Source organism: Fusarium solani, assembly GCF_023522795.1.
Source record: "Fusarium solani strain SB1 chromosome Unknown bctg00000004, whole genome shotgun sequence".
In the NCBI taxonomy this organism is placed as follows: Eukaryota; Fungi; Ascomycota; class Sordariomycetes; order Hypocreales; family Nectriaceae; genus Fusarium; species Fusarium solani.
This window is the reverse complement of record NW_027072152.1, coordinates 242,315-256,317: the sequence shown is the minus strand read 5'-3', so window position 1 is coordinate 256,317 and position 14,003 is coordinate 242,315. Positions and strand designations below refer to the sequence as shown.

At 38.4% G+C, this 14,003-nt stretch overlaps 4 protein-coding genes across 4 annotated transcripts; all 4 read right to left on the bottom strand.

Annotated features, from left to right (window-relative positions):
* Positions 1 to 541: 541 nt before the first annotated feature.
* MRS44_007131 (uncharacterized protein) lies at positions 542 to 859 on the bottom strand (the record flags this gene model as incomplete). The annotated part of the gene is made up of 1 exon (XM_065620409.1): positions 542 to 859. One exon carries the CDS (start codon positions 857 to 859, stop codon positions 542 to 544), a length of 318 nt encoding a protein of 105 aa, XP_065476481.1.
* Positions 860 to 1,132: 273 nt separating this feature from the next.
* On the bottom strand, positions 1,133 to 1,563 carry MRS44_007130 (uncharacterized protein; the record flags this gene model as incomplete). Its single annotated transcript, XM_065620408.1, has 2 exons — positions 1,133 to 1,512; positions 1,551 to 1,563. The coding sequence occupies 2 exons, from the start codon at positions 1,561 to 1,563 to the stop codon at positions 1,133 to 1,135; spliced, it is 393 nt and encodes a 130-aa protein (XP_065476480.1).
* A 5,348-nt stretch (positions 1,564 to 6,911) lies between these two features.
* On the bottom strand, positions 6,912 to 7,712 carry MRS44_007129 (uncharacterized protein; the record flags this gene model as incomplete). Its single annotated transcript, XM_065620407.1, has 1 exon — positions 6,912 to 7,712. The coding sequence occupies one exon, from the start codon at positions 7,710 to 7,712 to the stop codon at positions 6,912 to 6,914; it is 801 nt and encodes a 266-aa protein (XP_065476479.1).
* A 3,543-nt stretch (positions 7,713 to 11,255) lies between these two features.
* On the bottom strand, positions 11,256 to 12,854 carry MRS44_007128 (uncharacterized protein; the record flags this gene model as incomplete). Its single annotated transcript, XM_065620406.1, has 2 exons — positions 11,256 to 12,686; positions 12,741 to 12,854. The coding sequence occupies 2 exons, from the start codon at positions 12,852 to 12,854 to the stop codon at positions 11,256 to 11,258; spliced, it is 1,545 nt and encodes a 514-aa protein (XP_065476478.1).
* Between the last annotated feature and the right edge of the window lie 1,149 nt (positions 12,855 to 14,003).

The window sequence follows — 14,003 nt, the reverse complement described above, 5'->3', positions numbered from 1 at the left end:
TATGATCGAATGACCCAAAATGGGATCCTCTCAAAGAATCAAGCCAACAGGTGGCGGGATGTCTGGGTCGCCAAGAGGCGCCCGAAGGCGAGGATTACCACCGCCCCAAATTGCTTTCAAGCGAGAACAGACAAAGATTTCTCTGACAGCCTCGCATCCGGATCTATTGGATCTGCCTTGACCCATGTGGCACGATCTACGCCTCGCCCTGTTGTCTGACAGATCCATCCATGCCCTGGTCCATGCAGGGCCACTCTGGGGGTTCTTTTGGTGTGAGCCGGAGCGGAAGTTAGGGTAGGCCCGTCTACTAGTTCCCGCGCACACATGCATCCCGGTACCTACCTGCAGGACATGGTTGTTTTCTCGGCGGGGAAATTTCTCCCTGCGTGCCTTGGAGCCACTTCGGACCTAGGTTGAGCGATTACCCACTCGGCGTCGGCCAACTTATATCTCCCCGCTTGTTGGCTGCCATCCATGTGAGTTGACCGACCACGTGAGCTAACGGGTATCCCTTCTCAGCATCACTGTTGGCCCCTACAACCTAAGAGTGTAATTCACGCAAGAGGGTCACAACTAATAACCAGAACTCCACCTGAAACATGTTGAACTCGGTTGTCAACTCCCATTGCCTGATCGCGCTTTCGGATCTTGTGGAGTCGTCGACAGGGGCGATATAGCGAGTTGCTGGGTCAGCTATTTGTGCTGCGTTAATTTTCAGGAACTTCTCGACCCTACTTTGCCAAGACGTCTCCATAACTGCCTCGGCAGACTCGGTACCGGATATCGGATCATCCTTTGACTCAGTCACACGTCCTGAGGGCCTCGGCACTGATTCGCAGGGGGGCTCAAGTTTTCGCATGATGTCGTTCACAGAATCCATGCTCAGTGTCGCATTAGCTTTTAACTCTATTTGATAACCAAAAAAAAAAAAGCGCTACTCGGTGAGCAACCTTGTGCGAAGCCCAACAACCACCAGACCGCCGACCTGTACGGTGTTTACTGTATTGGGCTTTAATACAGTCATGAAAGAATAATTGTACGAATGTAAGAGAATTATGGACGCCATTTGACTTGAACGTTAATCTAGACAATGTGGAGGTTGCAGTCTATCAAACCTGGGAACAGCCATCTTCTAAATCTCTCCGGTGGATTCATAGGTGGTGTTCCATCCAGAAATGGGTGCCACACACAAGGCCACACCAGGAACCAGGCTGGCAGTGCACTTGTCCTTACCCGCCGCCAATGAAGGGTTGATGTCGAAAAAGAGGGTGCCCTCGCAGATGTTGCTCTCCTTGCAAATGCTCTCACAAGTGTCCCCCTTCTCGACGACGTGCCACTTGCCACAGTTCAGCGTAGTGTCTTCGGCCACCTCGGCGTCTTCCGGTGGTGCAATGAGCACGATGTTAGGTCCGTTTCCGCTGCTCACCTTGCGCCTAATGCTCGAGACCTCAAATGCAGAGCTTGCGTCACCCAGAGGGGAGATGCAGACGTTCCTGCCGTACCATTCAGTGCCTGTCTGGAGGTTCTTGCAGTCACCCCTGATCCCGTACCTCCCGTCCCCATTCGTCGTTCCACCACTACGTGTCTCCACTTCCTTACCACCAGCACTCTCGTCGCTCTGCTCCTTCCGTGCCTAATGACTTATTCCTCGCTCTCGCTCGTCTGCCTATCGACTGGGGAATATTAACCGGCTAAAGCCTAGAAGATATAACACAAGGAGTCTCATCCCGTGTCCTAAGGTCCCCCCTTAAACCAAAGTTAGAGTTAGCCTTCGGCCATAAGAGGGGACTAAGACCTCTTACTACGTTTAAGTGTATCTCGCTTATAGCTCGATATATTTTATTAATATAACCTTCTTAAGATCTGGCTATAATTCTAGGATACTTCATTTAAATCCGGCCACTCTATTCTTAGCTCTTATTTCACTTAATCCTAATATCTTACCTTCGGTTTAATAATTAACTCTATTTATACTATCTCGTTTTACTTAACTCTCTTTTATCTTAAAGTTTTATATATCTTTATGATATTATCTAGCCTTATATTAACCTCGTTCCTTAGTCTTCTCGGGCATGTTACCCTTCGGGTTCTATAATTTATTTCATAATTCCTGCTTAGGGTATTAACTCCTACTTAAGTTAACTTTATTAGTTAATCCTTCGAGGCACCATCGCATACGCTCCTCCCCTCTCAGGACTTATTCTTACTATTATTCACGTCTATGTTTATTATAATCATTTATATTAATAAGTAATATTAATATACTAAAACATTTACTACTTATAGCTCGCATAATATTATCTAGTACATATATTGCTTACTTCTATTCTCTTTTCATATTAGTTATTCGCTCCATATTTCACTCATCCATGCTCGCGTGTTCACATTAATACATATCCAAGTTAGTCTATGGGTGAGGTTATTACTACTTCCATTTTTAGTAATACCCACTTAATCAAATCGATTCAATATCGCACTGCCCCGGGGCGGGTTAATTTTGCAGTGCAAGGGTAAACATGACGATTCCCACTCTCTGTTGACCCACATAGCGTAGTATTACTACATTAGCCTAACGCTACCTCACTCTTATCCCTGCTCGGTCTAGGGTATATTCGACAAACATACACCACTATCCGTATACTCAAAACTTAAAGTGCTATTCCACTTCCCATCTTTAATTAACCTATATAATACCTTCGGTTACTCCTCCTCTCATTAGATACTATAATAAACATAGTCTCTCTTCGAGATATTATCCTCTTATCTTCCCTTAGCCTCTTGGCCCTTACTCCTTCGGGTTTATATTTATTCTTTTATAATCTAATAATCCTTTCTAACTCTTTTCATCGCCTTACTCCTCGTCTTTCAACACTAATACCCTCTTTCCATCGGGATATGCTATTACTCTTACTTATATCCTCGACCATATCTCATAATAGACATAATAGTATATTAGCCTACCTCTATTATATAACCCTAAAAGGAATTTAAAATAATACTAACTGGTTCCTTAAAGAAACCTTCTAGCCTAATGGCCTATATATATCCTCGACGCTCTCACTCTTATAATAAATAATTATCATGCCCTATATAATAATATCCTTCCGTCCTCATAATACCTTCTCATTAGTCTTCTCCTTAATTATAAACTAAGCTTAGTCCCTTCGCTAATTCTAGTTACTCTATTCTTATTTATATTTAGTAAAATAAATAAATATATTCCTATACTCACTTAATCTATTAATTACTATCCCTCTTTACTCCGTTCTAGATCCTACTTATATATAAATATAAGAGCAACTAGACGTCTCTAATATAAACTCACTCTATTCAAATAATAATTATAATTCACGAACTAAATATCCTTACTAGGGCAAACTATATCTTTATATAGTCCTCACTATATTCCGGCTATCTCTATACGACCAGACTATAACAGCTTCGCTAATTCGCTACGCTCACCCTAGTCATAACTCACTCTAACTCCTCCGTCGTTTCCGTGCTTACGCACTGCATGATTAGCTCGTCCCTCGCCCACATGCTTATATCTAACGATCGGTCGCAAGCTCCCTCCGTCTACTAACTAGGGTAATCTATTCGACTGCGTCTTAAAAGGATAGACACTCTGTCACGTCCCGTCCCGTGTCCTAAGGTCCCCCCTTAAACCAAAGTTAGAATTAGCCTTTAGCCATAAGGGGGGACTAAGACCTCTCACTACGTTTAAGTGCATCTCGCCTATAGCTTAATATATTTTACTAATATAACCTTCTTAAGATCTAGCTATTTTTCTAGGATAGCTAGATATAATCCGGCCGTTTTCATAATAATTACCTAATGCCTCGCTCCGCTCCCTATCTTACGTCTCCCTTTAGTCGACTACTTTTAGTAATATTTAAAGCCATCTCGATATCTTCTACTCTATATTCTTTCCATATCTCTTAATGTATTATCTAGCTATCATTCGGACTCCTTCGTCGTCCTCTTCTAGCACGTCGCCCTTCGGGCTCCGTAAGGAATTCCATAATCATAACTGGCCCTGCGGGAGCTTATCATTCTTCACGGGTTGCTATCAGCCTAACATCTACGTGTATGACTCCATTCACGATCTACGATTACCCCAAGTCGCCACGGCTCCTTGGTGTTTTACTACTTTTATACTTTTCATATCCACAATTACATTAAATAAAATAAATAAATATATACTACAATTGACTCGCATCTCTACTTATACCGTCGCTCACCGTATTATGTCAGTCTCGGTTTGTTCGCTCCATCCTACTTCGATGCGAGCTTACTACTTACTCTATATATACAAAAGTGAGGCTATTCCCGCCTGCATTCATTACTTAACACGTCCTGCCTAGTCTACTACTACTTCCATGATTCGCCTCCACTGCATCATAATCTCCTCATACGCTTCTCCACAAAGGCAGCGAAAATAAAAATCTCTCTCATGCATCCACTGGTGACCCATCACCCAGATTCTATCAAAGGCCCGCTCGCTCATCTCGCTCTTCAACTGATCACCGGTTAATGTCCGTACGGGAATCGATGACAACATCTCAACAAACACGTCTGCAACTATGACTCCGTCATCTAACATACAAAGGTCGCGTAACCGCTCCCCCATTATGCGTGGATCCAACATCTCCACCCCCACGGGGTTCTCAGCCATCCACATGATTGACCAAGTCATCATCGCTGTTAGCAAGGTCATGTAACATACCACCACGTGTCCGTGCTGACTGCCCAAGGCAAGTCGTAATGGTCCGTCATCTACCACTGCCGGGTTCACCCTCATGAGTGACAAACACATCTCGACCTTCTCGATCTCTCTGAACTGTAGGATGCCTTCGTCATCAATCCACTCTGTTCCAAGACAAATACCCTCGGGATATCCCTCGTCTTCCCATCGTCTCGTACACTCGACCACAGCCCTCTTCACCTCCGTCGGGCTACAATAAGGTATTGGGCTAGACAGCCCAGTGGCCTCCGGCCTTGAATTAACTCGCACCAGCTCGTCCATGTCTCCGATAACATCGTCCAACGCCTCCAGCGTATGGGATGAAGCAACAGATAATGAAGGGGAAGGAAGCATCTTATGCTCTCCACTCTCTGAGTATAACCAACCACTCACTTATTCGTGGACACACGTCTGTGTACAGTCGAATACCAATTCAACTGACTCGCCTTCGTCTCAAACAATGTTGATGTAAAGTTTGAGTTCGACCCGTCTCACTCCCTCTCGGGGAAAAAGCCCTGCTTTATGTATCCTCATTACATTCCGGCCACTTTGATCTGACCGGATTATAACAGCTTCGCTGATTCGTCGGTGCCCTCCTCATGACCGGTCAACCGCACCCCACTCACTCCGTTCGTTCTAGTGCTTACTCACTCATCACTTTACTCGTCCCTCGCCCGTGATGATATCCACAACATCCTTCGCAAGCTCAGTCGTCTATTGACTAGGGAAGGCAACCTCACTGCGTGATAGAAGCCTAAGGCCACTAGGTATCACATCCCGTCCCGTATCCTAAGGTCCCCCCTTAAACCAAAGTTAGAGTTAGCCTTTAGCTATAAGGGGGGACTTCTTCCCTTACTATATTTAGGTATAGCTTATTATACTCGCCTAATAATACCTTTTTATAATTTAGTTACTTTTCTAGGATACTCCTAAGGTTATATCCTCTTTAAATTTAATCTTCCTTTTAGTTAGGTTTTATTTTATTTTTATTTATACTTAAATATTTATATAAAATTATTTTTATTTTTTTATTTTATATTATTTTATTTTTTTTTAAAGTTTTTATTAATATATATCTTTATATATTATCTAGTATTTATTAATATTACTTTATTTTTTTTTCTTTTATATATTACTCTTTAGGTTTTATAAGTTTAAATTATAGTATATGCTTTCCTTGCTAAGGGCTTAAGTTATTTCCTTTATATTTAATTCTTACTTAATTACTAACTTTATATATCTTAGATAAATATATTTAATATATATTACTACTTGCTATAAAAGATTTACTTAATTTACTTATTTTTATTTTCTTAAGATTATTTATATTTACTTATTATATTACTTTACCTAGCTTATATATTATATTATTATAATCTTATTAATATACTTAATAAGTAAGTATCTTAGATAAGTAAGTATTTTAAAAATCCTAACCTTCTTATTAAAAATTATAATAAAAATACTATAACGTATATGATAAGCATGCGCCGCATCTAAGTATGCGCCGCACTTTTCTTATACCCTCAAGTTAAAAACCGCAGTAAAAACACAACAAACTAATTGATTAATTAAAACTAATCACTATACTCTTCGCCAGAAGTCTCAATCACTACTTGACAAGTCCTGGCATTATGGCCGGTCTTTCCGCATACACTATAGCGCCGAACCCCCGGTCGCGCCGACCTTCCTTGACCACCACTTCTCGACGATTCCGCTACTACCTGCGTATCACCATCCATCTGATTAATTGCTTGCCTTCCCTCCTCTACTGTCATCACCCCTCTTCTCTGTAGTCGGGTTCTTTTTGCCCTCCGGCGCCGGCTTAGTATCTCATTTGCTTGCCGAAGGTCTTGGACTTCAGCCCTCAATAAGGCATTCTCATGCATTATTGCTGTAGTTCCCTTAGCAAGGGACTTAAGAGCTCCTAGAATTGACTCTGGGGAGCTACTTTGATGCCGCCTGATTCGTCTATTGAGGTATTCAGACTGAGATTGGGCCTCAAGCACGGTCTTTGGGGTCTTTGAGACCCAAGGGTTCATAGGGCTAACCACCTCCTCGGCAGGCGTTGGAGTCCGTAGCTGCACATCAAGCTTCGAGACCACACTTTCTGGGTCAAGAGGAACAAGCCCGGCTCCTCTAAAGGCTGATCTGATATTTCTTTCTGTCATAGTGGCCTGATGAGCGGTATAAAAGGCCGGAAGAACTCGGTCTTCGAAACGTGGGTTATAGAGCATCTGATCAGATGCTCTATTTCTCGGCCATAAGCCTTCTTAAGCAGGCTAAAGCACCCGACATCGAGAGGCTGAAGCAGATGAGACGAATGAGGCGGCATACAAAGCGTGATGATCTTGTTTTCCTCGCAATACCTCTCAAAGGCGACAGAGTGGTGACTTTCGTGGCCATCGAGGATTAGAAGACGATAGCGACTATTTGATCGCTTGGCTGTACACCGGTCGAAGTGCTTAAGCCACTCGAGACCGATCTCATTATCGGTCCAGCCATTTTGGGTCGTCGCAATAGCCCAGTCGCCCGGGAGGTTGCTCTCTTGGTACCAGTTGGCGAGGTGATATTGGCCCGCACCGATGATGAATGGCTGGATCGCTTGGCCTTCCGCATTGATCGCCTGAATCACCGTAATCCATTCCCGGCTTCCAGGCTGCACTGATTTCGGTCTTCCACGCCTTTCTGCACCTGTAACGACCATTCCACTTGCAATCATGCCCATAAGAAAGCCAGTCTCATCAAAGTTCCAAATATCATCTGATCGAATGCCGTACTTCGCGATTGTGTTCGCTACGAGCTGAAACCACTTGCGAATAACGGTTGGATCTTCGCACTTAGCTCTCTGGTAGTCGTATTTACGAAAGAAACGAGTCTTAAGCTCTTTGTGTCGCGTAACGAAGTTATGAGCCCAGCGCTTGCCGACAGGTGACGCGTCGCGGTCGGCGAGCAGTCGGTTAGCCATTTCTTCAACAGCACGCAATCGGGGAGGAAATCCTCGCGAATCTAGGTCGAGAATAAACTGCACTATAATCTGTTCCTCTAGATCAGATAGTCGGCGTGACTTAGGGATCCAATCACGTCGCGATTGAATCCCTTGTCTGCGACGACGTAACCGCCGCTCGTCAATCTTATAGATTCCTGCGGCGCGTCGGATGCTTAGTTTTAGGTTATTTGAAGGGCTTGAAGGGCAAGAAGGGTTCTAGCTTCGGTATTTGGGTCTGACATTATTCGTGGTGTAGAAATCGATTGATCAACTGGAAAGTTTGGTGTAGGAGGGAAAAGTGCGGCGCATACTTGGATGCGGCGCATGCTTATCATGTACGTTAAACTATTTAATTAATTAAAATTATTTATTATATTCTTCCCTAGATATCTTAATTATTACTTAATAAGTCCTTATATTATACCTAGGCTTACTATAAATACTATAGCGCTAAATACTTAGTCTAATTAACCTTCCTTAATTATTACTTCGCGACGATTTAGCTACTACCTATATATTAATATCTATTTAATTAATTACTTATCTTTTTTCCTTTACTATTATAACCTCTCTTTTTTATAATCTAATCTTTTTTACCCTCTAGCGCTAACTTAGTATCTTATTTACCTCTTAAAGGTCTTTAACCTTTACTATTAATAAAGTAATTTTATATATAATAGCTTTTATTCTTTTTATAAGGGATTATAAAGCTTTAAGGATTAACTCTAGGGAGCTATTTTAATACCTTTTAATTTATCTTTTAAGGTATTTAGACTAAGATCTAGCCTTAAGTATAGTCTTTAGGGTCTTTAAGACCTAAGGGGTAAAGGGTTTAATCCCCTCTTTAGTAGGTATTAGAGTCTATAGCTATATATTAAGCTTTAAGACTATAGCTTCTAGGTTAAAGGGAATAAAATTAGCTCCTTTAAATACCCCCTTAATATTTCTTTTTATTATAATAGCTTTATATATAATATAAAAGGCTAGAAAGAACTTAGTCTTTAAAATATAAGTTATAAAGTATTTAATTAATTATTTTATTTCTTAATTATAGGCTTTCTTAAGAAATATAAAGTACTTAATATTAAAGGGCTAAAATAAATAAGATAAATAAGGTAATATATAAAGCTAGATAATTTTATTTTTTATAATATCTCTTAAAGTTAATAAACTAATAACTTTTATAGCTATTAAGAATTAAGAGATAATAAGAACTAATTAATTAATTAATTATATATTAGTTAAAATACTTAAGTTATTTAAGACTAGTCTTATTATTAATCTAATTATTTTAGGTTATTATAATAGCCTAATTACCTAAGAGGTTATTTTCTTAGTATTAATTAGCGAGGTAATATTAGCTTATATTAATAATAAATAATTAAATTACTTAGCCTTTTATATTAATTACTTAAATAATTATAATTTATTCTTAGTTCCTAGGCTATATTAATTTTAGCTTTAAATACCTTTCTAAGCCTATAATAATTATTTTACTTATAATTATACCTATAAGAAAGCTAATCTTATTAAAGTTATAGATATTATTTAATTAGATATTATACTTTATAATTATATTTACTATAAGTTAAAATTAATCGCAAATAATAATTAGGTCTTTATACTTAGCTCTTTAGTAATTATATTTATAAAAGAAATATATCTTAAGCTCTTAGTATTACCTAATAAAGTTATAAGCTTAATATATGCTAATAAGTAATATATCATAATTAATAAGTAACGTACATGATAAGCAAGTGCACCGGACAAGTGAGTGCACCAGCATACTGTATAACCTAAAATCACAAAATCCTAAGTCTCTAAAAATAGCTATAAAATAGCTATGAAGTTAAAAAAAGCATTTCTATAAATATAACTCTATATAATATCTAAAAATGATTTTTTAATATTTTTAAAAAAATTCGTTTATAAAGAAATAGCTATATATACAGTGCGAATATGAGTTTTTCTAAACTAGCTTACTAAGGGATTTTTAAAAAACTTATAAAAAATAATAAATACTTTTCTCATTTTATATAAAAATCTAAAATTATAGCTTTTTAAGGTTTTTCCTTAATTTTAGAGAATTTTTTAAAGAGATTAAAAATTAAGGTGTAAATCCTAAGAACTTTCAAAGTGGTGCACTCACTTGTCCGGTGCACTCGCTTATCATGTACGTTAATTAATTAGTTATTTCTTTTATATTATATAGCTATAAGGGAAATCCTCGTGAATTTAGGTTAAAAATAAAGTAAATAAAGATTTATTTCTCTAGATTAGATAGCTAATGCGAGTTAGTAATAATATTATATTAAGACTATATGCTTTATTACTAGCGGCTAAGAGTCTTCTAGAGATTATATATATACTTATAGTATATTAGAGACTTAATCTTAGGTTATTTTAAAGGGCCTAAAAAGTAAAAAGTATTTTAGTCTTATAATTACTTTATAATATATTTAGTAGTTATATATTAATTAATTAAATAATAAAGATAGAGGTTAAGGGATTTTTGAGATACTTATTTATCTAAGATACTTACTTATTAAGTATATTATCTTATAATCTTATATTAATAAAGCTATTATTATATCCTTATTAGGAAATTAAATTATAATATAACGTATATGATAAGCGAGCGACGCGGATAAGCGAGCGACGCACCTATACTGTGCACTTAAAATGAAAAACCTTAAGTATTTAAAAATAGCTATAAAATAGATAAGAACCTAATAATAGTATTTTTAGCTATTTAACTAAAAAGAAAACTATTTTATATTTTTTTTACATTTTTAAAAAATTATATAATTTTTTAAAAAATAAAAAACTTAAAAAAAACAGTGCGAATAGAGTTTTATTTAATAACTTAATAAAGGATTTTTTTAAACCTTTAAAAAAGTTACTTCCAGGCTATTAATATATTAAAAGTCTTACTTATAAATTTATAGCTATTTTAAGCCTAGTTGTAATTTTTAAGAATTTTTTAAGCTTAAGGTGTAAATACTAAGAAATTTTTAATGTCGTTCGCTTGTCCGCGTCGCTCGCTTATCATGTACGTTATACCTAATTCCTCTTATTTTATTCCTTAGTATTATTATAAAACTATATTTATTACTTTATATATTAACTTTAATCTTTACTTCCTCTTATTTATATTACTATTTATCTCGTATCCTAGCTCATTAAGATATCTATCTAAGACTAGTTTTAAAGTAAACTCTATTAGCTTAGGTATACCTTATCCTTTAAGTTTATAATCTTCCCTTATCTAATAATCGATTAATTGCTACTACTATCTATAGGAAGCATAGTATAACTTATCTAGTTATATAACTATATAAAGGCCTTAAGGCTATATTGTCCTGATTTATAGTATTATTCTCTAAATAAACTAGTATATTATGCCTCTTAGTATAACGTACTCCACAAGCGAGCCGACCGCACAAGCGAAGCGATCAAAAATCATAACCATCAATAAAAATCATCAAATAAAAACACAACAAAGCCTCTGATTAATTAAAATCAATCATTATACTCTTCTCCAGACATCGCAACAACTATCTGACATGTTCTTGCGTTATGACCCGTCTTGCCGCATGTTCCACAACGCCTTTCCTTCGATCGCGCCGACTCTCCTTGACCACTACTTCTCGACGATTCGGCCACTCCCTGCGTATCAACAGCTACCTGATCAATTGCTTCCCTACCCTCATCTACAGTCATCTTCCCTCTATTTTGCAGGCGGGTTCTTTTTGCTCTGCGCCGCTTGCTAAGGGCCTCATTTGACTGTCGAAGGATCTGGTTCTCAGACTTTAATAATGCCATCTGATGCATTATTGCCTTCGTTCCCTTAGAAAATGACTCAAGTGCCTCAAGAATAGATGCCGGGGAGCTGCTCTGGTGCCTTCTAATTCGTCTTTTGAGGTATTCAGACTGAGAGCCAGCCTCAAGGACGGTCTTTGGCGTCTTTGAGACCCAAGGGTTGGGGAGGCTCGCTTCCTCCTCAACAGGTGTTGGAGTCCGTAGCTGCACATCAAGCTTTGATATGACACTTTCCGGGTCTAAAGGAACAAGCCCGGCTCCTCTAAAACCCCCCTTGATATTGCTTTCTGTCATAGCGGCTTCGTGGGCAGCATAAAAGGCCGGAAAGAAGTCAGTCTTGGAAATGTGGGTTATAGAGCATCTCATCAGATGCTCTATTTGCAGACCGTAGGCCTTTTTGAGCGGTCCAAAGCACCCGACGTCAAGAGGCTGGAGCAGATGAGATGAATGAGGCGGCATACAAAGCGTGATAATGTTGTTTTCCTCGCAATATGTCTCGAAGTCAGTCGAGTGGTGGCTTTCGTGGCCATCGAGGATCAGAAGACGATAGCCACCGGTTGATCGGGCCTTTGTGTGCCGATCAAAGTGCTTTAGCCACTCAAGGCCCGTCTCGTTGTCGGTCCAGCCATTTTTAGTCGTGGCAATAGCCCAATCGCCCGGGAGGTTGCTTTCTTGGTACCAACTGGCGAGGTGATATTGGCCCGCAACCACGATGAACGGCTGGATCGCCCAGCCTTCCGCATTGATCGCCTGGATGACTGTAACCCATTCCCGGTTTCCAGGCTGGACTGATTTCGGTCTTCCACGCCTTTCCGCGCCTGTGACAACCATTCCGCTTGCGATCAGGCCCATTATAAAGCCAGTCTCATCAAAGTTGTAGATATCAGCTAGGTTGATGCCATATTTCGCGATTGTGTTCTTCACGAGCGCAAACCATTCGCGAATAAGGGTCGGATCTTCGCATTTAGCTCTCTGATAATCGTATTTACGATTAAAACGCGTCTTGAGCTCTTGGTGTCGCTTGACAAAGTTAGAAGCCCAGTTCTTTCCGACAGGTGATGCATCGCGGTCGGCGAGCAGTCGGTTGGCCATTTCTTCTACACCGCGGAGTCGGGGGAAACCCGCGCGAATCTAGGTCGAGAATATACTGAACAATGATCTGTTCCTCTAGATCAGACAGTTTACGTGAGTTCGGTATGATATCGCATCGAGCAGGAATGCCGTTAAGTCGACCATGAAGAGTAGTATAACGGACATTATAGATCCTTGCAGCGGGCCGGATACGTAGTTTTGGGTCATTTTGAAGGGCTTGAAGAGCAAGAATGATATTTGCCTCATTATTTAATTGTGACATATTTCGTGGTTGAGAAATAATTGATCAAATGAAAAGAGGAGAGGTTGAGGGATTTTTGATCGCTTCGCTTGTGCGGTCGGCTCGCTTGTGGAGTACGTTAAGCTTATTAGTTATTACTTTACTTTATATATACATATAAGCTCCTTATATTACTCTATTCTCCTGAACCAAAGCCTCTAATATCTCTTAGATGCGACTAAGTATCTCTCGCTACTTTTATATAGTCTCCCTAAACTATAACTCTAGTCATTAAATTAACTCTTAGGTTTCTTAACCGCTACTAATAGCCGGTAGGTTTCTAACCTTTATAAATTCCTTTATAATAATTATATAGGATCGCGATATTGCTTTAAAATCTAAGAGAGGTAATAATAAATTTATTATTACTAATAATATAAAAGAGAAAAATAAAGCGCATTGCCTCGCGTAATAGGTCTTTACTAAAATATATTATATTATTATATAACTAGACTCCTTTTATTACTATATAATTACTAAAGTATACCTTATCTCTTAGATTAATTAAATATTTACCCTTATTCTTTAGTATCTAACTCCGTCTTAAAATAGTTTATATTATTTTACTAGATTATCCTAATAAGATTAGCCTTAATCTCTTTAGTCGATATAACTATATCTAATAGTAAAATTAAAACCTAAGATTCCTTAGACTTATATATTATTTAAATAATAAATTTAGTTTAAAAACTAAATAACTCCGTCTATAGGTACTCTATACCTTTTATACTCTTACTATATAGTCCATGTAATAATAATATAGCTAGATCTTAACTTTATTCCTCGTTAGCCTATCTATATTATGTACTCCACTTATACTTTATTCCTATACTTACCACTAGCACTCTCGTCGCTCTACTCCTTCTATGCCTAATAACTTATTCCTCGCTCTCGCTCGTCTACCTATTAACTAGGGAATATTAATTAGCTAAAGCCTAGAAGATATAATACGAGGAGTCCTATCTTATATCCTAAGGTCCCCCCTTAAACTAAAGTTAGAGTTAGCCTTTAGCTATAAGGGGGGATTTCTTCCCTTATTATATTTAAGTATAGCTTATTATATTTACCTAATAATG